Source organism: Cimex lectularius, unplaced genomic scaffold (genome assembly GCF_000648675.2).
Source record: "Cimex lectularius strain Harlan isolate CLEC.00 unplaced genomic scaffold, Clec_2.1 scaffold1, whole genome shotgun sequence".
NCBI lineage: Eukaryota > Metazoa > Arthropoda > Insecta > Hemiptera > Cimicidae > Cimex > Cimex lectularius.
Window position 1 is genome coordinate 1,924,561 of NW_019392813.1, and position 20,699 is coordinate 1,945,259.

The 20,699-nt window shown below is 33.6% G+C and overlaps 1 protein-coding gene across 8 annotated transcripts; it reads right to left on the minus strand.

Annotated features, from left to right (window-relative positions):
- Window positions 1-360: 360 nt before the first annotated feature.
- On the minus strand, window positions 361-19,042 carry LOC106674066 (MAGUK p55 subfamily member 7). 8 transcript variants are annotated; one of them, XM_024228318.1, is made up of 14 exons: window positions 18,770-19,042; window positions 18,583-18,645; window positions 13,970-14,253; window positions 13,765-13,896; window positions 13,480-13,509; window positions 12,952-12,969; window positions 9,670-9,837; window positions 9,413-9,609; window positions 9,226-9,344; window positions 6,198-6,503; window positions 5,930-6,132; window positions 2,328-2,468; window positions 2,081-2,269; window positions 361-612 (listed from the first exon to the last, which is right to left on the minus strand). In XM_024228318.1, the coding sequence occupies exons 2-13, from the start codon at window positions 18,617-18,619 to the stop codon at window positions 2,093-2,095; spliced, it is 1,812 nt and encodes a 603-aa protein (XP_024084086.1). In that variant the 5' UTR covers window positions 18,620-18,645; window positions 18,770-19,042; the 3' UTR covers window positions 361-612; window positions 2,081-2,092. The 8 variants fall into 8 exon arrangements, with proteins under 8 accessions (XP_024084086.1, XP_024084085.1, XP_024084089.1 ...); XM_024228317.1 differs by lacking the exon at window positions 361-612 and having other exon boundaries at window positions 1,744-2,269; XM_024228321.1 differs by lacking the exon at window positions 361-612 and having other exon boundaries at window positions 1,744-2,269; window positions 6,198-6,374; window positions 18,770-19,041.
- Between the last annotated feature and the right edge of the window lie 1,657 nt (window positions 19,043-20,699).

Genomic DNA, 20,699 nt, shown 5'->3' on the forward strand with positions numbered 1-20,699 from the left:
AGGTTAATTGTAACGGATCAACCATCTGACCAGATTGTAATCAATCCGAACCTATATCCGAAAGTTTAAATACACGTAACGAAGTATCTAGATTGAACATATCTTACTTTAAAAAATAATCAGAAAAAAAAATTATATTGTTAGTCGTCTCAATGGACCGACGGTCCTCGACTGAACAATTCTAAGTTTTTTCCAAAAAGGAAAACAAGAGCGGGGAAAAAGGAAATATTTAACCACACACATAAAATAAAAATGTATAATTTGACCTTTTGAAATCTGATAAAAAGTCATATTTACAAAAAATGCCGTGTGAAACAAACTAAAAAAAGTCTTGTTAACAAAAAAATAAAAAATTCCTCGTACGAAAAAAAAACACAATTTCAACCTTAATCAATTTAAAAAAAATACTATTTACAATCACGCTTAATTAAAAGAAGGAGTGGGCACACTCCCTGAAGGAACAAGGATTCAGGAATTTATAGAGAAATAAAGGATTTGACTCACCGTTGTCGACTCGCTCGTGTCCAGTCACACAATGCCCTTCTCCCCGCTTTTCTTATCTCCCGGGGAAGAAGGTCCCCACCAGGGTTGTTTGTGTACCAATTTTGCACCCTTACACGTTATAAAAAAATTCAATAATCAAAAGACAACATGGGAAAGAATTGATTAAATATCTTAATAGGTTTGTACATTTCGTATTGGATCAATATTTTGAAAAAGAACGTATTTCATCCACTAGAAAATATTAAAAAATACTGTCTTGAATATATCCGTGTGTGAATTTTTTCATATTTCTTATTTTAACAAGTGTGAGTGAATAAAACACAAAAACATCGATTAATTTTCAATTTGAAAATATAAACTGATCCGTGATTATTTATAAACTTGAAGCGATATCCGTGGTAAAAAATATTTAAACTCCTCTGTGTTTTGTCCTGAATGTTACTTGTCATACAGGCAAAGCTTGAGCAGGTTAAAATATATCCAACTCATTCAAATTTCCCAAATAACCACATTTATTATATAAGGCACAATAGCATTCAGTATCACGATTCAATTTTTTTTTACAACTGATTGCAAATTAAACAATTATTATTTTATTATTTAAAGCCAAGCCGATTCAACTGCTAAAGGTTTTTGACAACAAAGAATTAATTTATTATCTCTTTTTTTAATTAAATACTTTGTTCAAAAAGCTAAGTTTAAGAAATTATAATAAATCTTAACAAATACTAAAATAAACGTTTTAACATTAACAAATAAACTTTAAAAAACATTCCTTGGAAGAAGAAAAAAATCGCTCCAAATTTATAAATAAAAAAATAATAATAATAGTGTCCAAACGAAACTATTTTCATAAATCAAATAACAAAATCTTTGTGAGACATTCCATTCGCTTAAAATGTCCGAACCTTCTTTAAAAATCATACATTTGTACAACCAAATACAAAAAATATAGATTGCTGAATTCTCCTTTAACTTGCTATTTACATAATATATAGCATCTTCGTTTATTATTCTTAATATAATATCAAAATACTGTTAGGAGGCATATTTGGTTCCTAATAAACACTACAATTCAAGTTTAGAATTGTCAAATATGTATTAGTAGGTTAAAGCTGATGAAATAACAAAAAAAAAGCTTTTGACTTCAATTAGTTGACTAATTGTCAGCAAAAAAACTTTACTAAAGGTAATAAGAGAGCTTAAAAATCAATAAACAGACGATAGCAGTAACATGACTAAAATTATGGAGAGATCTTTGATTTATTTAAAGAGCATGCATTATTTTGAAGATTTAAAAAAAAAATTCAAAAGAGAACTTAATGAAAGCCCAATTGAAGCAAAATAGATTAAATAAATAAAAAGAAAACGTTACTTAAGCATAAGTGATCAATATTTCAGAGAGCATTATGGAAACTATTCAAAGCAAAATTCTAACTTTCTTGTACGTGAGACTTTCCTCTAAACTTATTTTGTTCAAAGAATTTTTTCAAAAGTTGATTTTTTTTTCAAAACCTACCAGCACTCTGAAAAAACAACTTGATTAAAAAGTAACATCTGGTTATCGAGTACAAACCGAGAAATGCAGTCACTGAACCCACGACGCTGGAACCCATTGCGGCTCCGTCTCCACAGCAATAGCTATTCTAATTAAAGTCTCGAAAGCGGCTGAAAGGTCAGAATTAACGATAATGTCGTCGAACAAATGAGAGAACATAAATTCTATTCTTTCACCCCTGTGGATCATCGCTGCCAATTCCTCATCCTAGAAGAAGATTTAAATTTAATATTTCACACGTAAGAAATTTTCTGTATTGACTTACAGTAAACGCTCTCGAATTATTTTCATCAAAAGTCGATCTAGCGTATGAGGCAGTACGAGTTTCCTTGAGCGTATCGAACAAAGGTGGTTTTACATAAATAATATAAGGCTTTATTTGTGCTGTACGTATCATTTTTAATGCCTAAAAAAAAAAAGAAATTTTTTATTATATTCTAATAGACTTTTCTTATGATTTTGGTCTGCCTAGACATGAAAATGTGACTGACAGATCAGAATGATTGAAAGGTTGAACTAAAAATATCTTACAATAAACAGTCAAACTTCCCATAAGCAGATTTTGTCCGCATTTAGAAGGGACTACACATAGAAAAAAATCTTAGATGCATTAAATGGAAGTTGTTTGTTAAAATAAATGCTAAGTCTCCCCCCCCCCAAGCATTGGAAAGTATCGTGTAACCCTACAGGGAGAAGAGGAAGTCCATGTCAAACAGCCAAGTCAGAACCGAAGTCGATCATATTTGAGGGTTAGTTTTGTACAAAAATTAAAAAATGAGAAAATAGAGGAAATACAGCGGAGGTGTGGATCACCGGTAGGAAGGAAAGCCATAAGAGGGCAACGATGACAAGTTGAATCTCATTGCTATGAGAACCAAATGTTTATGCTTTTGGTTGCTATGAGCACAAAGGTTTACAGGTCGCCGTTGCCACGGCAATTTGTTTTGTGTTTTTCATTGACATAGAAACGGCCCTTCTTTTTGTCGAGTGACTATCAGTCATGTCTCAACTGCCAAGAAGACAACACACGCTCTTTTTTTTAATTAGATGTTTCAGGCAGTAATATTTTTATATATAAATTGTTTTGTATTGTGAATCCGATAGTTTAAGTTCAGTTCAACAATACACTACAATCAGTAGTTTTCTACGTCTCAATACACAACGGACTGCATGATTGACGGTTGGCAGTTGAGATGTGACTGAAAACATGAAATAAAAAAGGACCGTTTCTACGGCGATGAAATTCTACACATGGACCCCCAACTTCATCAGTGAACTTTTAGCCTATATATATTCTTTGTATGCTTAATCTAACATCGTTTTTCTTTCTTTTTCCTTAATGTCTTGTAGAGCTCTTTCATTGTTGTTTGAATTCTTTCATTAATTTTTAATTTAAAACTAATACATAATTTTATTTATTGGTTTTATTATTAAAATTTAAAAAATAACTTTGTTTACTTTTACCATAACCTATCTTTATCATTCTTTTTTTATCATCTATTTTTACTTGCATTAGATAACACTATTTTGTAACTTATTGCCTATTTACACTATTTTAGGATTATTTTAATATATAGAGAAGCTTTAGATCCAACCAATTTGAGTTTGTTCTTTAAAAACAAATGATTATTTGGAGATCATGAGATGCGGTCTGGTGTGACATAGGTTTAGAAATTGTTTTTAACCCAAATAATTATTAATTAACTGTCACTAAACATCACACATTTAAAAATAAAGTATTACATGCTACTGTCTGCAGGAGAAAGACACATGAATTATTAGAAGAAAAAAATTTATAAATATAAACTGGCAAAATTGAGCAGTTCAATACTAAAAAAATATAAAAAGTGACATAGAAACATAATAGCATAACTAAAGTTTACAAAATGAAAGAGAACGTAAGACAAAGCAGAAATTATTTACAAAGCTGTCGTCAGACCTTTATTTTTGTTAAGGAAGTGTATTTAAATGTTTCTTGATTCTATTCCAGGTATAGTGATGACTGCTTATAATGATATAAATATATGCATAGCTTCAACATCATTATAAACAGAATCAACTATATTTTATTTCTTTATTTACTTTTTTATTTTATTTTTTATCATTGATACCAGGAACTTGAGGAGTTTACCCTGAACCCGACAGCTTTACAGCTTATTTTCAATTAATTAAGGTTTTGGTTGAGATAAAAAAGTCAGTGTCACAAGCAGGATTCGAACCCACGACCTTCGGCTAAATACGCCGCTGCTCTACCACTTGAGCTATCATGACTTTGATCCACTCGGGCACCAACTTCCCATCTCAACCGCACCTTTTGAATTTTCCCTCCTTTTTGCCATTTTTCAAATGTCGTGTAATCTATTTGATTCTTGGCGACAGAATTTTTTTATCTCAAATAAAAACCTTAATTAATTGAAAGATATTAATTGGTCAAGCGGACCACGAAAATTAGTGAATTGAGAATATGTTAATTTTTGCACTTTTTACAAAAATTTCAAATCGAGCTGCGGAGCCAGGAAATCATCCTGGACCGGCGCTCATTAAGAATCGATAGGAAATTTTATAAAGCTTTCAATTTGTCACTTTCCACTTTGCCCGATTTCTCAACCGTTTTCGAGTCATTCGCGATTTTTGGGCAAAAAACTTGCTCATGGAAACAACCGATCACTCTCTCCCGATTTTACTGTACATAAACCTATTGTTTCAATACGTTATTCGAAGCCAAATGGCTAACAAACACCTGCGAAATGGAAAGGAAAATTTGAATTTCTGTGATGAGGTAAACATTTAATATACTTAAATGTTTAAATTTTAAAAAGCCATCATGTTGTGTAAAATTTTCTAAAAAATGACACTTAGCGCAGGTCTGTAACTTAAAGGGCTTAGAAAATATACATTTCCAAAGTCCATTTTTTCGTGCAAAACCCAGGTGTTCGGGTTTTTTTTCGGAGCTATAGAAACTCATTTTGTAGCATTTTTGAACAATTAATTTTAAATTGTTTTCAAGGGATAATAGATGAAGTGAACTTAAGTCAGATTGAAGCAGTCGGCAATCCTCATTAGATTTAATCGTTCTTAATATTTTTATAGGCAGAATGGAAAGAATGGAATACAGAATAACAGAAGGAAGATGGTTAATACATTTTGTTTCAATTAATTAAAGTTTTGGTTGAGATAAAAAAGTCAGTGTCACAAACGGGATTCGAACCCACGACCTTCAGCTAAATACGCCACTGCTCTACCATTTGAGCTATCGTGACTTCGATCCACTCGGACACCAACTTCCCATCTCGACCCACCTTTCGAATTTTCCCTCCTTTTTGCCATTTTTCAAATGTCGTGTAATCTATTTGATTCTCCACGACGAATGAAATGGCCATGGAGAGCTTTAGTGAAGTATACTTCATTTTGCCTATTAGGTTTCATGGTCCGCTTGACCAAATAAATTCTTTTCAATTAATTAAGGCTTTGGTTGAGATTAAAAGTCAGGGTCACAAGCGGGATTCAAATTGAAAAATGGCAAAAAGGAGGGAAAATTCAAAAGCTGGGGTTGAGATGGGAAGTTAGTGTCCGAGTGGATCGAAGTCACGAGGTCGGGACCTAATTCAGGGTCGCTGAGATCCAATTCCGCCCCAAACCTTCCATTGATGAGTACTGTGTCAACCTTGTGGCCACTGCTCCCATGTATGTAAGAAAAAAAAGGTCCAGGGGCGACAGTGATTAATGAAAGCATGACTAGTCGAGAGATGAGCCTTAAACACTCAGCTACTGCAGCCCCCACTGTATTCGATTAGTGAATAGTTATTTTCTCATTATATTTTCAATTTCTTGTTATAATTAAAGGCAAATGTAATTGGGTCAACATACCTGGTAATGCGGGCTTAATATGCACACATATCCGGCGTTGATGAGAGAAAGTACGCTTTCCATCGATGTACCATACAAATTACCTTTGTATTCGCCGTACTCGATAAACTTGCCGGCTTCGACATCCTCCTCCATTGTTTCGCGACTTACAAAGTAGTAATCTTTGCCGTCTACTTCACCGGGTCTCATCGTTCTTGAAGTGACTGTAATATTTGTCATATTTGATCAATTTCCTTTTTTTTCTTTTTTTTTTAACGCAAATTCATACATGGAATGGGTGAACGGTATTTATTAGGATCGGTGGCGATGAGCCTGCGCTTAAGCTCGTTCCTGCCAACACCAGGAGGGCCGACTAGAGCGAGGGGCCGGTAGAGGCCCGGTCTGGGGTAGAGTTTCGCCACTTCTTCATACGTTGCCAACTCCTCCCGAGCGAAGTCATCAGCTTCTGCTGTGTCATACAGAATCTTTTTAATTTTAGGTGCGGCACATTGGGAGGGGGAACACGGGGAAAGGAGCCTTGATTCTGGGACAGCAGCATAACACTTGACTTTAGCGCAAGAACCTGGCAACAACTCTGCAAAACCAGAAAAGACAATATTAGCTCAACCTAATCCCCTCGGATTCTCCCTTCGGGAATGATGATACTACTTACAGAAACAGAGGGCCTACAATACAATTAAAATCCTTCTTAGTCATTAACATGCACAAGAAGATTCAGGCCTGAAACAGTCACATGCACTTTGAGGAAAGTATTCGGTGTTTTGACATGCGCCAACACCAGAATCAGATAGATTGGGATTGCTTCCACTTTGAGAATGGTGGACTACAGCACAACTCCGCAATCCAAATTAACAAAAGCAAGACACTTTTACAACCTAAATTGTGTAGATACATGCTTTAAGCTTAAGACTTGTTTAGTGCACATTTAGTGCAACAACGTTAAACCATCTTCGTCCAAAAGTATTATCTCTTTTATTTAAAAATGGACACAGTAAAACAAACGAGAATAAACCTAGACAATTTCCTTCTTTTTAATAGTAATATAAGTGACTCTCTCATCTAGCTTAAGATGAAATTCATGTCAATATTCTTGCTGAACTCTACTGACAACATACAAATTCAGACCAGTTTAATCAGATCATAGGAAAATATTAATTTTGCTAGTTTAAGCTGAATGCTTTGTGCGTAACATCATTGTCAAGCCGTACAGGACCTAAAAGATCAACAAAGAAGAAGAAGAGGAGGGCAGTCCTATGCTGAACACAGTCCTAGGCTGAACAGAGTCCTACAACGAACACAGTATCAAAAAACTTCTCTCAAAAAATAAAAACACGGATTTATCGACGGTGAGCGATAAAGAAAAATACCTATTCACAAGAAGGAATCTTTTTTTGTTCGTTAATTAGATAAAAAAATTAAATTTTAATTTATAATTATTTCTGGATGGCGAAAGAATTAATGTTTATTTTTTTAATTATATTTTTATTGTAAAAAGGAAATTTTTTTTGGTTAGTTTTAAAGTTACAAAACAAACAACTTACAAGCTGTTTATTTTTGTTAGCTTTTACTGAAATTTGATCATAAATGTAATTGTTAACATCATGTCAATTTTATTCTATATACTTACTCAAAACTCTTAGTTTACAAATTCAAGAATTTTAACAACCAACTTACAGCTTTAAAAATCGATATCTCGAATATTGAGTAGACTATTTGTAGAAGTAGAAAAGGCAGATAAGACAATAAACACTGAGTAATCAGAGCATAGCCTAAAGAAAGAATTTTCATAAACAACCCAAAAGAAGAGAATATACAACCATTTGTGCAACTAAATGATATAATATCTTGTAAGAAAGGTAATATTTTTAATTGAACATTATTTTTCATTATACTATTTATTTTTATTTTTAACTCAGGTAATTCTTTTTTTTTTTAATTACATCAATGCTGCCATATTTGGGTAGTTTTTAAATTTTATTTAACACTCGCACTGTTTTTTTGTTTTTTTTTAATATTTATTTATTTGGTATGTACATAGGTAACGTAAATAATAATATTCATGTGTACTCTAATATTTTATCTACATTATTTAATAGACAAAAAGAGATTAGGGTGCGAGTAGTCTTCTGATGCCTCTGATATGTGAATGTTTGTTACCACTTCTTACCCGTGCGTTGTCAGATCCCGTCCTTTCAAGTACCTTGCTGTCTCTAGATGTCACGTTGACCCCCCCCCATGTTTCTCTGACATTGCGGAGAGTAATAAGCACCGTTTGTTTTCTTAGGCTCGTTGTGCTCCATTTTGTTATATTTTGATTTGATGATTATTATTTTTTTATTGCTTAAAATATAATACTGCCTTACTTTTAGCCAATACATTTAATAAAGTGCTTTACAATATATATCTTGTCATTTTTTTAGTTAGTTTTGGACTTATGCTGTGCCGTTTCAAAAGTTTATTACTTTCTGTTCCATTTCTTAAAATAAATATAAATGATTTTCTAATGAATAAGCATATTTTTTTGCACAATATTTCGATTCTATTTAGTATGTATCCTTATAAAGATAAGTGATTAATTTTGGGCTGTTAAAAATAATATTGGTAGCTAAAATTGGCCATTTTCAAACCAGCCCTCAAACTGAGGTGTCCCAGAGTTGCTCCTAACAGAGGGTTAAACACTTACTATACTTGAAAAAGACCAACAAAAAAAATTTGTACTTTACAAAAATACAATATAGGCTGTGGTTAGCAGGCCTATATAAACCCAGGCATCTTTTTATCTACAAAATAAGTAATAACAATACATTTCTTTAAATTTTCAAATAAAATTACTTTCAAGAAAGAACTAATAGAGGAATTCACTAGAAGGTAGATTTTAAAAAAATAGATGACACTAAAAAAAAAAAAATCATTTCTGAGTCTTAAAAGATAGGGAACGGCAGGGCGAGTGTTAAATAAAATCAAATTTACATTTAATACCTGATAAACCATCATTAATATTAATAAAAGAACACAATAATTAGAACCATGGATTTATAAAATTTTATGATGTAAAAATGAGGCGAGGAATAAAAAAAGATGTCAAGAATCAATGTACAATGTAAAGAATGATAACGAAGGGTGAAATGTGCTGATCATTCTATTTTATAGATTTTTTTTCTTCGAAGCTTTAAAGTAAAAGCATTATTAACAAATGCTTGTTAAGTATGTAATGATTGTGCTGATGAAAATATAAATAAATGTTTGAGCATGCATGGATTGAAATGACTGAGTGATAAGCTTGTAAAAAAAATTACCGTCATTCTCCAATTTTTCTTCCGTTTGTCTTTCGTGTATGATTCTCCTTTCTTGAAGAGCCCGGCTGGGAATCAAACCCGCTCGCATATTCCGATCTCCTTCTTTCCTTGCCTGCCACCTGTTTAAGCATCGAATTAAATTGATATTTCAAGCTTTTTTATTTTATTTATTTTTTTTTTTACAAACCAGTAGCCGTCGTCCTGGCTCACTATGTGCAGAATATCGCCTTTCAGAAAATCGAGCCCTGCCTCTTTGCAAGGTATGAACGGATCGGAAGACGCTATGTAGTCAAAATGCGCCCTGACTCTCACCTTGCTTTCTCTACAGCCGCCTCTGCCATCTGCCGGGACCAGTTTGAATGTTATCGTTCCCTCCGAGGCTTGCTGTACAATTTTTATTATTTAAAAAAAAAGTTTTATTTGCTACAAAATTAGTGATGTTACCAGTATGGCAAGGACGTCATTTGGCGTCTTCCCTTCGACGTTGATGTTATTGACTTCTACTACTTCATCACCGACATGAATAAGGCCAGATCTGTCTGCAGCACCACCATGCATTACACGCGCAATAACAATTTTCCCTGTTTCCTCATCACTTTTAATTGTAGCACCCTAAAATAATGAGTACGTCTTAATGTAAATGTAAAATAAAACTACTCTAAATCTGTAACCTCTTGTTACAATAGCTTCATGTAAAAGCCTAAGCAAATTGTTATTCCAAATGAATTGGTTCATGAAATAAAATTTAATTTAAATGCCTGAAGCTTGATTAATACTGTATTTTTTTTTTAAATTTATCTTTTCAAGAAACCACTTTCTTTTTTGTCTATAAAACAACAGTTTGAATTTATTACAGCAATTTGGAACCAGATGGGCAAGCAATAAAACATGTTGTCAATAATATTCATCACTCAAGTGAAACCAGGCCAAAGCCAGCAGATAAATCAATAACAGTTTTGGGAACTGATGTTGCCTCTCTATCCTAATTGATGAGATTTCACAATCTTTCTCAATATAAAAAATGATACATGAAATGCTAAAGCGACAAAAATTATAACAATTTTATGTTGAAAATGTTTTATTTACTTAATGAGAATCAAAGAGACAGTTCATTAACTAAAATAATATGTTTAAATTAATCTGCCTTCGAACAAAAAACTTTAAAACTTTTTCATTTAATTAAACTTAATCTGTATAAAGAAAAAGTGACGTTATTATACACCATCAAGTAACTTGATTAAGCAAGAATGTGTTTGGACCGACGACTTACGAATGTGAACGAGTCATTCCAATACATTGTTCACATCTTTGCTTAACTGTATAAATTCCTGAAGTTAACAATAAAATCAATACCGTACGCTTTAAAAAAAATATATATATATACATCATGACTCAACATATCACACTGCTGACCCATCATATATAAAAAGTTTTCAGAATATGAATTTTTAATATATCATAGTTTTATTTATGAAAAAAGATGCGTGTAACATAATATGTAAGTTACAAATAAAGATTTGACCTGTGATGATGCCTTAACAAGACGACAGTTTAAGAGGTCACTTTTTGGCCAGATCATTTTCTATTGGCTATTATCGTTCACCAACTTTGCATTACACTTTGAAGCAGTTTTTATATTTAGTGTGAAACCATCTTTTAAACGTGCACCGTTCCTGGATAGCGAGCAAGGATAGCCCCTTTGTCAAATGAAAATTTTTGATTTTTTTCTCTCACTCTTTTGCTTTTTTTTACAGTAAAATTTGATTATTTCGTCTTTATATAGAAGTACAGAATTGTTGGATGCACTGTTAAAATTATTTTAGCTGAAGAACATGGTAAAAAGTAAGGACGATCATCTACCGACCAAGTTGCTGGGGGCGGAAAAATTGGACTGTCTTCAGTGCTTCCAAGAACATCATCCAACATGAATCATTTTTTGTACTTTTTTTATGTAAATAATTTTTAATAAGTAAATCATTTTTTATGTAAATAGTGTAGTTTGTAAATAATTCGCATAATTTAGTTTATAAACGATTATCAATCAAGGTTTGTAAATGATGATCAATTTTATTGTAATTTGTGTGATGATTAGTGACCGTTAATCAATATTTGTTTAGAAATCGTGAGATGCGGTCTGGTGTGATGTAGGTTTCAGAAAAACATTTTCTTTATCGTTCGAACGTTTCGATCTTTATTGAGCCTTATACAAAAATGTCTTTTCTATACCGACATCCTTCCCCACCCCTTCAAAATCCAACGTATATAAACACAAAACAGCAAAATCTCACTGGTACTCTCGACACGACACACAAGAATGGCACAATTACACAGAACAAACACTTTGAGTGAGTAGAAATACTTTGATTGAATATATAAAAAATATATTTTGCATTGTATAAATCCACTTTTCCACATCCAAAATGTAATTGTTATATGTAAATAATGTTTGTAAATCCCAGGCCCTGAAGATGATCTCAATAAAGATCGAAACGTTGGCATGATAAAGAAAATGTTTTTCTGAAACCTACATCACACCAGACCACATCTCACATTTTCTAAATAAATATTATTGTAATTAGTAGTTTCAATTAATTAACCTTTTATGTAAGGTAATTACTAGTATTTTTTATGAAAATGTTTCAAATATATTTATTGATTTTTTTTAATGATGGTTTGCAACAGCAAGGGTCATATCAACCCTCAAGGCGTTAGTATTTTTGAAAGAAGCTCATTTATATGTCAGGTTCCAATGGCTGGATTCAAGCCGAGGACCTTTACTTTTGAGTATTGAGTGCCAGGTCAACACCTAAACTGTTGCGGCCACCGACACCCCATTATTATTATTAATTTTTAAGGGCGTTTTAACGGCTACGGTCATTTCACGTCCTAATATTTAAACCATCTATCTTAGATAGCTATGACTCCAAACATTCACTCATAAACTAATCAATCCTATTGCCATCCAAAGGTTCAATTTATCTTTAAAAATACTTAATTTGGAAAGCCAAATGTACACAAAAAAAATTAAATTATAAAATTTATTCCTGTTCTTTAAGTAGAATTTCGAATTTCTGTTCCATAATTTAAACATTTCCAATAGGCATGGGTGGCCAAGACAGTGGAGTCAGACTGGCAACAGTCTGAGCATGAGTATAGGGCTCTCATCATTATCCTTTTATTCTTCCATTATTATTTTATTATTTATTTATTTTTTTAATGAAATTTCAACCTTACTACTACAAATAATAGTAAAAAAAAACAAATTGTCCGTTATAAAAGAAAAATTAGAAAAGCAAAATATAACAAATTAAAAAAAAAAAAAAACATTTTTTATGAAAATTGGAAAGTAGGTGCTGTGCGGTTTGAAAAACTTGGGCGTTGCTGAAGCAAGATAAAATTTGAAAAATATTTTCCCTTGTTTTCTAATTATTATTATTAAGGACATTAATGAACAAAATAATTTTTAAAAATTTTCACCCCAAAGAAAACAACGTTTCAAGTTCCGCATTCAGTGGTTATAATATTGTTTAAAACAGTCCCATCAATAATATTGCAGAATGAAAAAAAAAAATTGGCAAGGATAATTAAAACCAAAAATTATTATACTTATTACAATTTTATCAGAAGAAATTTTTAAATATTTTAAAACCTTAATTGGTACACCCTTTTTGTGCATCCGAAAATAAATTGTTAAAACACTGAACGACATTTTATATTATAACTTACCACGATCGGCTCAGCGCTCTGCGCACCAAAGAATTGTAAGCAATACAAAAAAGTTCATTGTTAGATCTGCCTTTATTTCAATATTGGAAACAACGAAACACCTGCTAAACAGAGGGCTTGGGATACAATCGGACACCAATTGGGATTCTCTGATTTTACAACTAGGATCTTAATCGAATTAAAGTCCAATAATATCTTTTATTTTATAAAATTCTCTAAATTAAAATTTATCTCTTATTAAACAAGAAGTATTGTTTAATAAATTGGTATTTTGATTTGATGCTAAATCCTATTATACCAATTATAATAATTATTTATAAAAATAATTCATGCAAAATTTTGATTTTTTTTTTATATAAAACCAATTGGGTAAGGAAGTGTGTATTTTATAAGCTAGTCTGTATTTGATGAACTCCCTTGTGCTTGAACTTCTAAATAAAGGTCACATGCAAGAGTGGTTGACTAGGTGGCTCAATCACTACTGATATATGGCATAATGGTGTGACGGTAAACTAACTCATGACTTACCACAATTGGCTCAGTGCTCTGCGCCCCACTCTAATGTAAGCAATGCAGAGAAAATTATTAATGTTAACTCTAATCCTTTTTTTTACAATTTTTTCTACTGTTTCTAGACTAAACGGTGCTTCTTCTTTTCTTTTTTCTTTACTTTTTCTAGTCATGCAATCTGATCTCAATGAAATATACAATATATGAGATACAAAATATCTTTTAAATTTTTTTTTTATCTTTTGAAAATTGAATTTTTTTGTAACCCTTTATAAATGGTTAAAAAAATTAAGTAATTCTCACCAATGGTTCATTGCTTTTAACGAGTTGTACAATTTTGATTGTCTCCTCATCATCTTCGACATCTGGGGGGATTTCTGGAAGGCGGGGATAGTAATCTTTTTGTGCTACCGCATCGTGGGCGCACATTAAACCCTGTCAAAGGCAAAAATTATTAATCGATAAAACAACCCGGACAGCCCAATTTTGTTATTTTACACTAAAGTACCTGTAAATGGGGTTTTTGCAGAAGTGTGAACAGCTCTTTGCAAGTTTTGCTCTTCTCTGTCAGGGGTAAAAGCAGTTCGACGACCTCGATAGCGACCTGCATACAGCTGGAAAGGACCGGATTCAACTTGTCGTCCCGGCCGTTTTCCACAATTTTATTGTGGACTTTAACCAGAGCGTGGAGCTCTTTGGACTGCAGCAACTCGCTCAGAAATCCAAACTCTTCCTCCGAACTTGGCAAATGGCGGCGAGATTCTTCCAACGAGGCCAACAAGCCTGACAGAGCTACAAAATAAATTTACAATAATAAATTATTAATATGCCAATATTTACCTATTGAGTTTTATATATTAAACAATTTCCAAAAACAAATTCAATGAATTTGAAATCTTAAGTTTTCTAAAGCAAATTCAAGCTGTAATTGTTATTTAATGAAAACATTAGCATACAGTACAAACAAAATCTACAAAACTGATCAAATTTATTGGGAGAAAAAAGCCTCTAAAACTTCTATTAAAAATAAAAGGTTTTTATTTCTAAAATAAGGTAATAAAACCAACTGAATTGTTCTTATGTTTTTTTGAAATCATAAGGCAATAAAAGAGCAATAATAATAATAAATAATTAAATATTATGCAGCAAAAATACATTTGGTGATGGAGATACTGTTCTATCATCTATCTACAAGTTGAAAAACAAACCAAATGTGTTTATGAGATAGCCAATAATTGCTAAATGTGAAATCAATGAGTTACCAAATTTACTTTTAAGGAGGACTACAACTTGACGATGGCACATCATGGTTGCGTTTCATCAGTTCAGTTTGAATGAATCAGCCACTGAACATTTTAATGATTACATGACAGATCAGGTATAATTCACCCAGAACAACAAAAATATAATGCTTGTAATAGTTTAAAATAATCAAAATGGTAATAAATTTTCTAAACATAAGAGAATAAAAATGACTGGGCTTTTATCACGACAGCTGAAAATTAACAAGCTTTTTGTATCCAATTATGTATGTTGTTTGGCTTCAAAAGCCAGAACAATTATCCTCACAGTGAAAAAAAAAATCTCTAATATTAACATTCAAATTAATTAAGGTTTTTAGTCAAGAGAATTGGTCAAGCGGACCATGAAAACTAGTGAATCTAATATTAACATTAAATTAATAACAAAAAAAACCATAAAACAGTATGTCCAAGGTTGTTTTGAATTTCTTTTGACGACAGAGCATCAGAGTATTGATCCAAAAACCATGGATTTGAGCCCACCCATGGGACACAAATAAAGTTAAATAATTAAATAGTAACCAATAAAAATTACACCACCTGATATCTTTTTCCACTGTATGTTTGTTGTGTTTGCAATGGATAAATCCAAAATAAAAACAAAGATCACAAATGGATGGGGCATCAGACATCCTAGCCCAAAAATGGAGCCTCAGCCCAAATCCTCTGTCTCTAGGTATATAGACAGATTAAAAATAAACTATAATATTGTAAAATTGAAATCAACCTAACAGGAAAAACGAGAAAATCCTAACAGAAATTAATTAAACAACAGGGCATGCTACAATAAAAACCACCTTTAAAAAATGGGACAGATGATCAATGTTCAGCACGACCTGATTTTTCAATTTTCATCCTGTCGTACAGCGAACATTTCCTATAACATGCAGGTCACCTGCAACGAACTTGTTATGTCTGGAGAGAAAAACTTAATAAAATATTTTACTGCTCTGCAATAGCTAGATGACAATTCTTGAGCAATGTCTGTGCTTTTTTTAATGGATACCGGGAACTGGAGGAGTTCCCTGTGAGCACTGCAGCTGTAGTATTCAGTTTATTGTACTTCCTTCCTGGCTCCATTTTCGGGAGCTCGCATCAGGCGTGTGAATTTGAGCCCCAGGTATGGTAACGTTCTTCCGTCGAAGAAACACATTTGTGAACAAGGTTGGGACCAAATTCCGCGTTGCTGAGATCCCCAGACCTTCCATTGTGTCAATTTTTTTCAATTGCGATCACAAGTCCCCTTAGGCGCCAGAAAAAAGTCCGGGAGCAATGGTGGGAATTGATCTGACGCCTTAACCATTCGGCTACCGCGATCCCCCATGTCTATGCCATACTCCTGAGATAATTCTATACTTAATTAAAGAAATTAAGATCTTCCAGGAAAATCATTAGCAGAGTTTGGACACAATAGACGCAAGGCAAAAGGAAGAAACTTTATGATTCCAAACAGAAAAAAATGTAGATTCTTATTCATGGAAGGAAAAGGCAAGGAAGACCTTTACAAACTTGGAATCTGATAAGCCTTAGGCTTAATGAAAATCTCTAAATAATAATAGTGATTGTACAATAGACCAATATTGGCAAAGAACCTTAACCTGACCACAAAATATTTTTTGTAATTTGACCTATTCTAAGGGGTTTGGTCAGTCAGAAGTGGTTTGTGCTTTTCACTTTCAATTCTGGGTCTGTGGTGAAAAAATTATACGAAATGACTGGAGGTCTACATTGCTTGAGAATGGCTTTCCTAGTTACATAACCTTATGTGCTCTGTTCTATCTTCTCTAGACTTAATTGACTTAGTCATTTATTAATAGTCCCATTTTTTTAAATGGTATTTTGCTGTAGCATATTTGTCACAAAAGGGATTTGGGCCTGTTGTTCCAAGGTTTCCTTTTTAGGATTTGCAGGCAGTAGTCTATTTGCAGATCCCAGTTTTTTACGGTATTTAGGAAGTTCCAGATAAGCTTTAATTTAATCTCGTAGGCTTGGAGAACCTTTAAAACTGCCTAGATATCTGATAACATTATAATTGTTGTACCCTTGAGATGTTGTGATTTATTTCATGTACATGTTTCTTGAAAGATGTGTGGTGAGGACAAAAATACGTGGTGCTCATAGCTTCAAGACCTTTTATGCCCTACCTTTACCATTTCCCGTCTTTCAGTCATCTGTATGTCATAGAAAAGCTCAGAAAAGGTTTTTTTTTTTATCTGTACATTTAGCTCTTTTTTCAATAATAATGTTGAATGGTTTATCAAAATTTAGAATTTTCTCTAAAAGGTAAGAATAGTGTTAACCAAGAAAGTTATTTTAATTTTAAAAATTTTGAAAATTGAACCCAACACTCACTGTGAGTACACCTGTACACATCACCTTAGAACCCACACTCATTCATTCACCATCTTATTTTTTCTCAATCACACTTGTACTCATTGACTTGATACTTGAGTACCCAAGCTCACTCATTCACCCTCTTAATTACCCACACATTTATTCAATATCACTTTAGAACCCACTTAAGTAATCATTCCATCACCAGCATTCATTCACATACTCCCTTTAGAACCAAAACTAACTCATTCACTTATTCCCACCTTCCCTCTCCTCTACTCATTGACTTTTCAAGTACACACGCTCGCTCATTCACCCTTTTAGTTATCATTCCCTCACCTCTACCCTTTCACTATTTTATTTTTGATCTCATTCTCTCACCTGTAGTAATTAACTTGCTCACTTCAATACCCAAACTCACTCATTCACCCTCTTAATTATGCCCACATTTTTTCACTTTTACTCATTCACTTTCTCATTGCAACTCCACTCACTCATTCACACTGTTATTTATGCATCCGTTCCCTCAGTAATATTCATTGGCTTACTCACTCGAGTACTCACACTCATTGATTCATTCACTTACTTATGCACTCATTCTTTCACTTCTACCTATTCACCCCTTTAATTATTTATTCACACGTTGACATACTCCCTATAGAACCAACCCTAACTACTTCATCCCATTTACTTATGCAAATATTCCCTCTCCTCTACTCGTTGACTTACTCACTTGACTACCCAAACTCACTCATTCCTTCCCTTTACCCATTCACTCTTTTATTTATGTACTCGCTAATTTGCATATTCACTCGGTACTCACACTAATTCATTAACCCCCTTCACTTATGCAAACATTCCCTCTCCTCTATTCATTGACTTACACACTTGTGTATCCTCTCACTCATTCCCTCGCTTAATTGCGCATACATTTTTTCTATTTGTCTTTATTCACTTTCTCACTCTGGATATTTCACTCTATCATTCACACTCTTACTTATGCGCTTATTCCTTCCCTTCTACCCATTCCCAATCTAAAAGTACTCATTCATTCACATACTCCCTTTAAAACCAACACTAACTCATTCATCCACTTATGCACTCATTCCCTCTCCTGTACTAATCGACTTACTCGAGTACCAACACTCAACGATAATACAATTTATTGTATTTTGTAGTATGATAATCTTTCATTGATAATATTAGTGATAAAGGAAAAAAGCGCCAAAACATTCAGCTTGAGGTTTTATTTCTTTGTCTTTCTTTTATCGTAGGAGGTTATTTTGGATTTTTTTAATTATTTATTTTAATTTAAAAAAAGAAAAGTGTAGTTTGTAATAATGGATGTTTGTAAGACGAATGTTCCGTCGCGGCGGGATGTACAGAAGCAGGTGCGAAGTGGGCAACGGTAAATGGAGCCTTAATTAAATATAAATTTGTCCGTGTGAAAATAGAGTGATTTAAAAAAATTCTTTTGAGTACTCACAAGGATCCCAATTCCCATTGGCCATGACTGCTGTCATTATCGGTTTCCTATAGCTCTGAACACCTAATAATAAAAAGTTTATTATTGCAGGGCCGTGGTAAGTCTTATAAATAAAACATTGGAGGCCACAGGGTGAAGAGTCGGCAAAAGGGGGCTTCAGACGGCGGCCGAGACTAAAAATACGTACCGCGCACAGACCCGACCCGGATCGGCCTTTCCTGTTATACCATCTCACGCGTCGTCAGCCTCCTTTTCGGCCGAGGGGCGGCATTCGTCCGGCCGGCACTAAAAGCGGTCGCAACGCTTTCTCACGGGCCGCATCCCACGGCGGCCGGAAAAGGAAGAAATCAGAGGGACACCGGACACGGTGACGGTTCGCCAGGAGGACGACGACACTCACACTCGACACTCGACAGCCGACACTGACAGCGTATTCCCGATTCCGACCTCGGCCCACTCGGAACAAACGCCTTTTCGATTTACTATCAACCACCGCCGACTCGATTACGCTCGAGATAACGGCTCGACGACGCCCACTCCCGGCCGCGAGACAGGCGACCGCGCCTACTTCAATACCGTTTATGACAAACCGACAAGTTTCGACACAAAGATTATCGGAAAACAAACAAAACTTTTTTCTCTCTCCTAATATTTGTTCTTTACAGCGAACTCATTCATTTATTGACATTATTTGATACATGCTCAATCATTCACATTCACGCCTACTCATTCACACTCATCAATCACTCTCGTGCAAACACCTGCGCACTTGATCAATCTTCAATTCACTCTCTCTTTCATCGCGATCTCTCAAACGTACTTGCTCATTCTTTCAGCATACTTTCCCCTTTCACTATCAATTCATTAGTTCAATACATCACTTACTAATTACCTGCTCACTCACAGACTTATTCATTCTTTCATTATGTACCCAAACATTCACATATTCCCTATAGAACCAATACTAACTCATTCACCCTGTCTTGTACAATATTCCATCTCCTTATTCATTGACTTACTCACTTGAGTACTACACTCAACGATAAAACATTTTATTGCCTTGTTCATTCACACAGTTTTTTACTAGAGAACCCGTACACATTAATTTAATCATGCATTCAACCTCTTACACACATTCCCTCACCTGTATCTGTTGACTCAATAACTTGAGGACTCACACTCACTCATTCACCCTCTTATGTACCCATGCACATACTCATACATAGAAGCCATACTAATTCATTAACCATTTTACTTATGCATTCATTCACTAAACTATACTCATTCACTTACTCTAGAAACCACATTCAATCATTCGCTCTCTTACTTATGCACTCATTCAGTAAACTAATTCACCCTTCATTCACGTGTATTCATTCACTTATTCACTCCAGAACTTACGAATTTTACTTACTCACTCATTCACTTTTTTACTTATTCACTCATACTCTGACCTGAAATTGTTCAATATTAACATTAGAATCTACATTCACTCATTCACTCTTCTACTTAATTACTCATTTCCTCACCAATGCTCATTCACTTATTAACTCTAGAACTCGCACAAATTCACCCTCTAACTTACTCACTCGAGTACTCGTTCTCACTCATTCACCCTTTTACTTATGCATTCATTCATTAAACTATACTCATTCACTTACTCATTCTAGAACCAATCAACTTTGTTGGCAATTTTATTACTTAATCTATAAAGTTTTGAAGTGCGAATGATAAAACTAGTTGAAGAATTGGGGAAGATTGAGTTCAAAACAGTATGGCCGTATGATCGAGCATGTCGTGTAGTTGAGAAGTGTGTGAAAATATGGTTTGATGTGTAGTCCATCAATGCGCAGTTGAATGTATTTGTAAGTGTTGCTGTATAAAGTCAGTGAGGAGTTCAAAGAAATTTTGCTTTTGTTGTTGCATTTGCTTGATTTGTTCAACATAAATGTTTATGAATAGATTTAGGAGAAGTATTTAAAACCGCGACAAATCTAAATGGATTCCTTCATTCTCAACCCCTATTGTTGGCAAGATATATTACATTAGTTAGAACTTAGTGCACAATATGTTGCTATTAAAAATTAACATTTACATTATTGTTTAAAATATTGGTA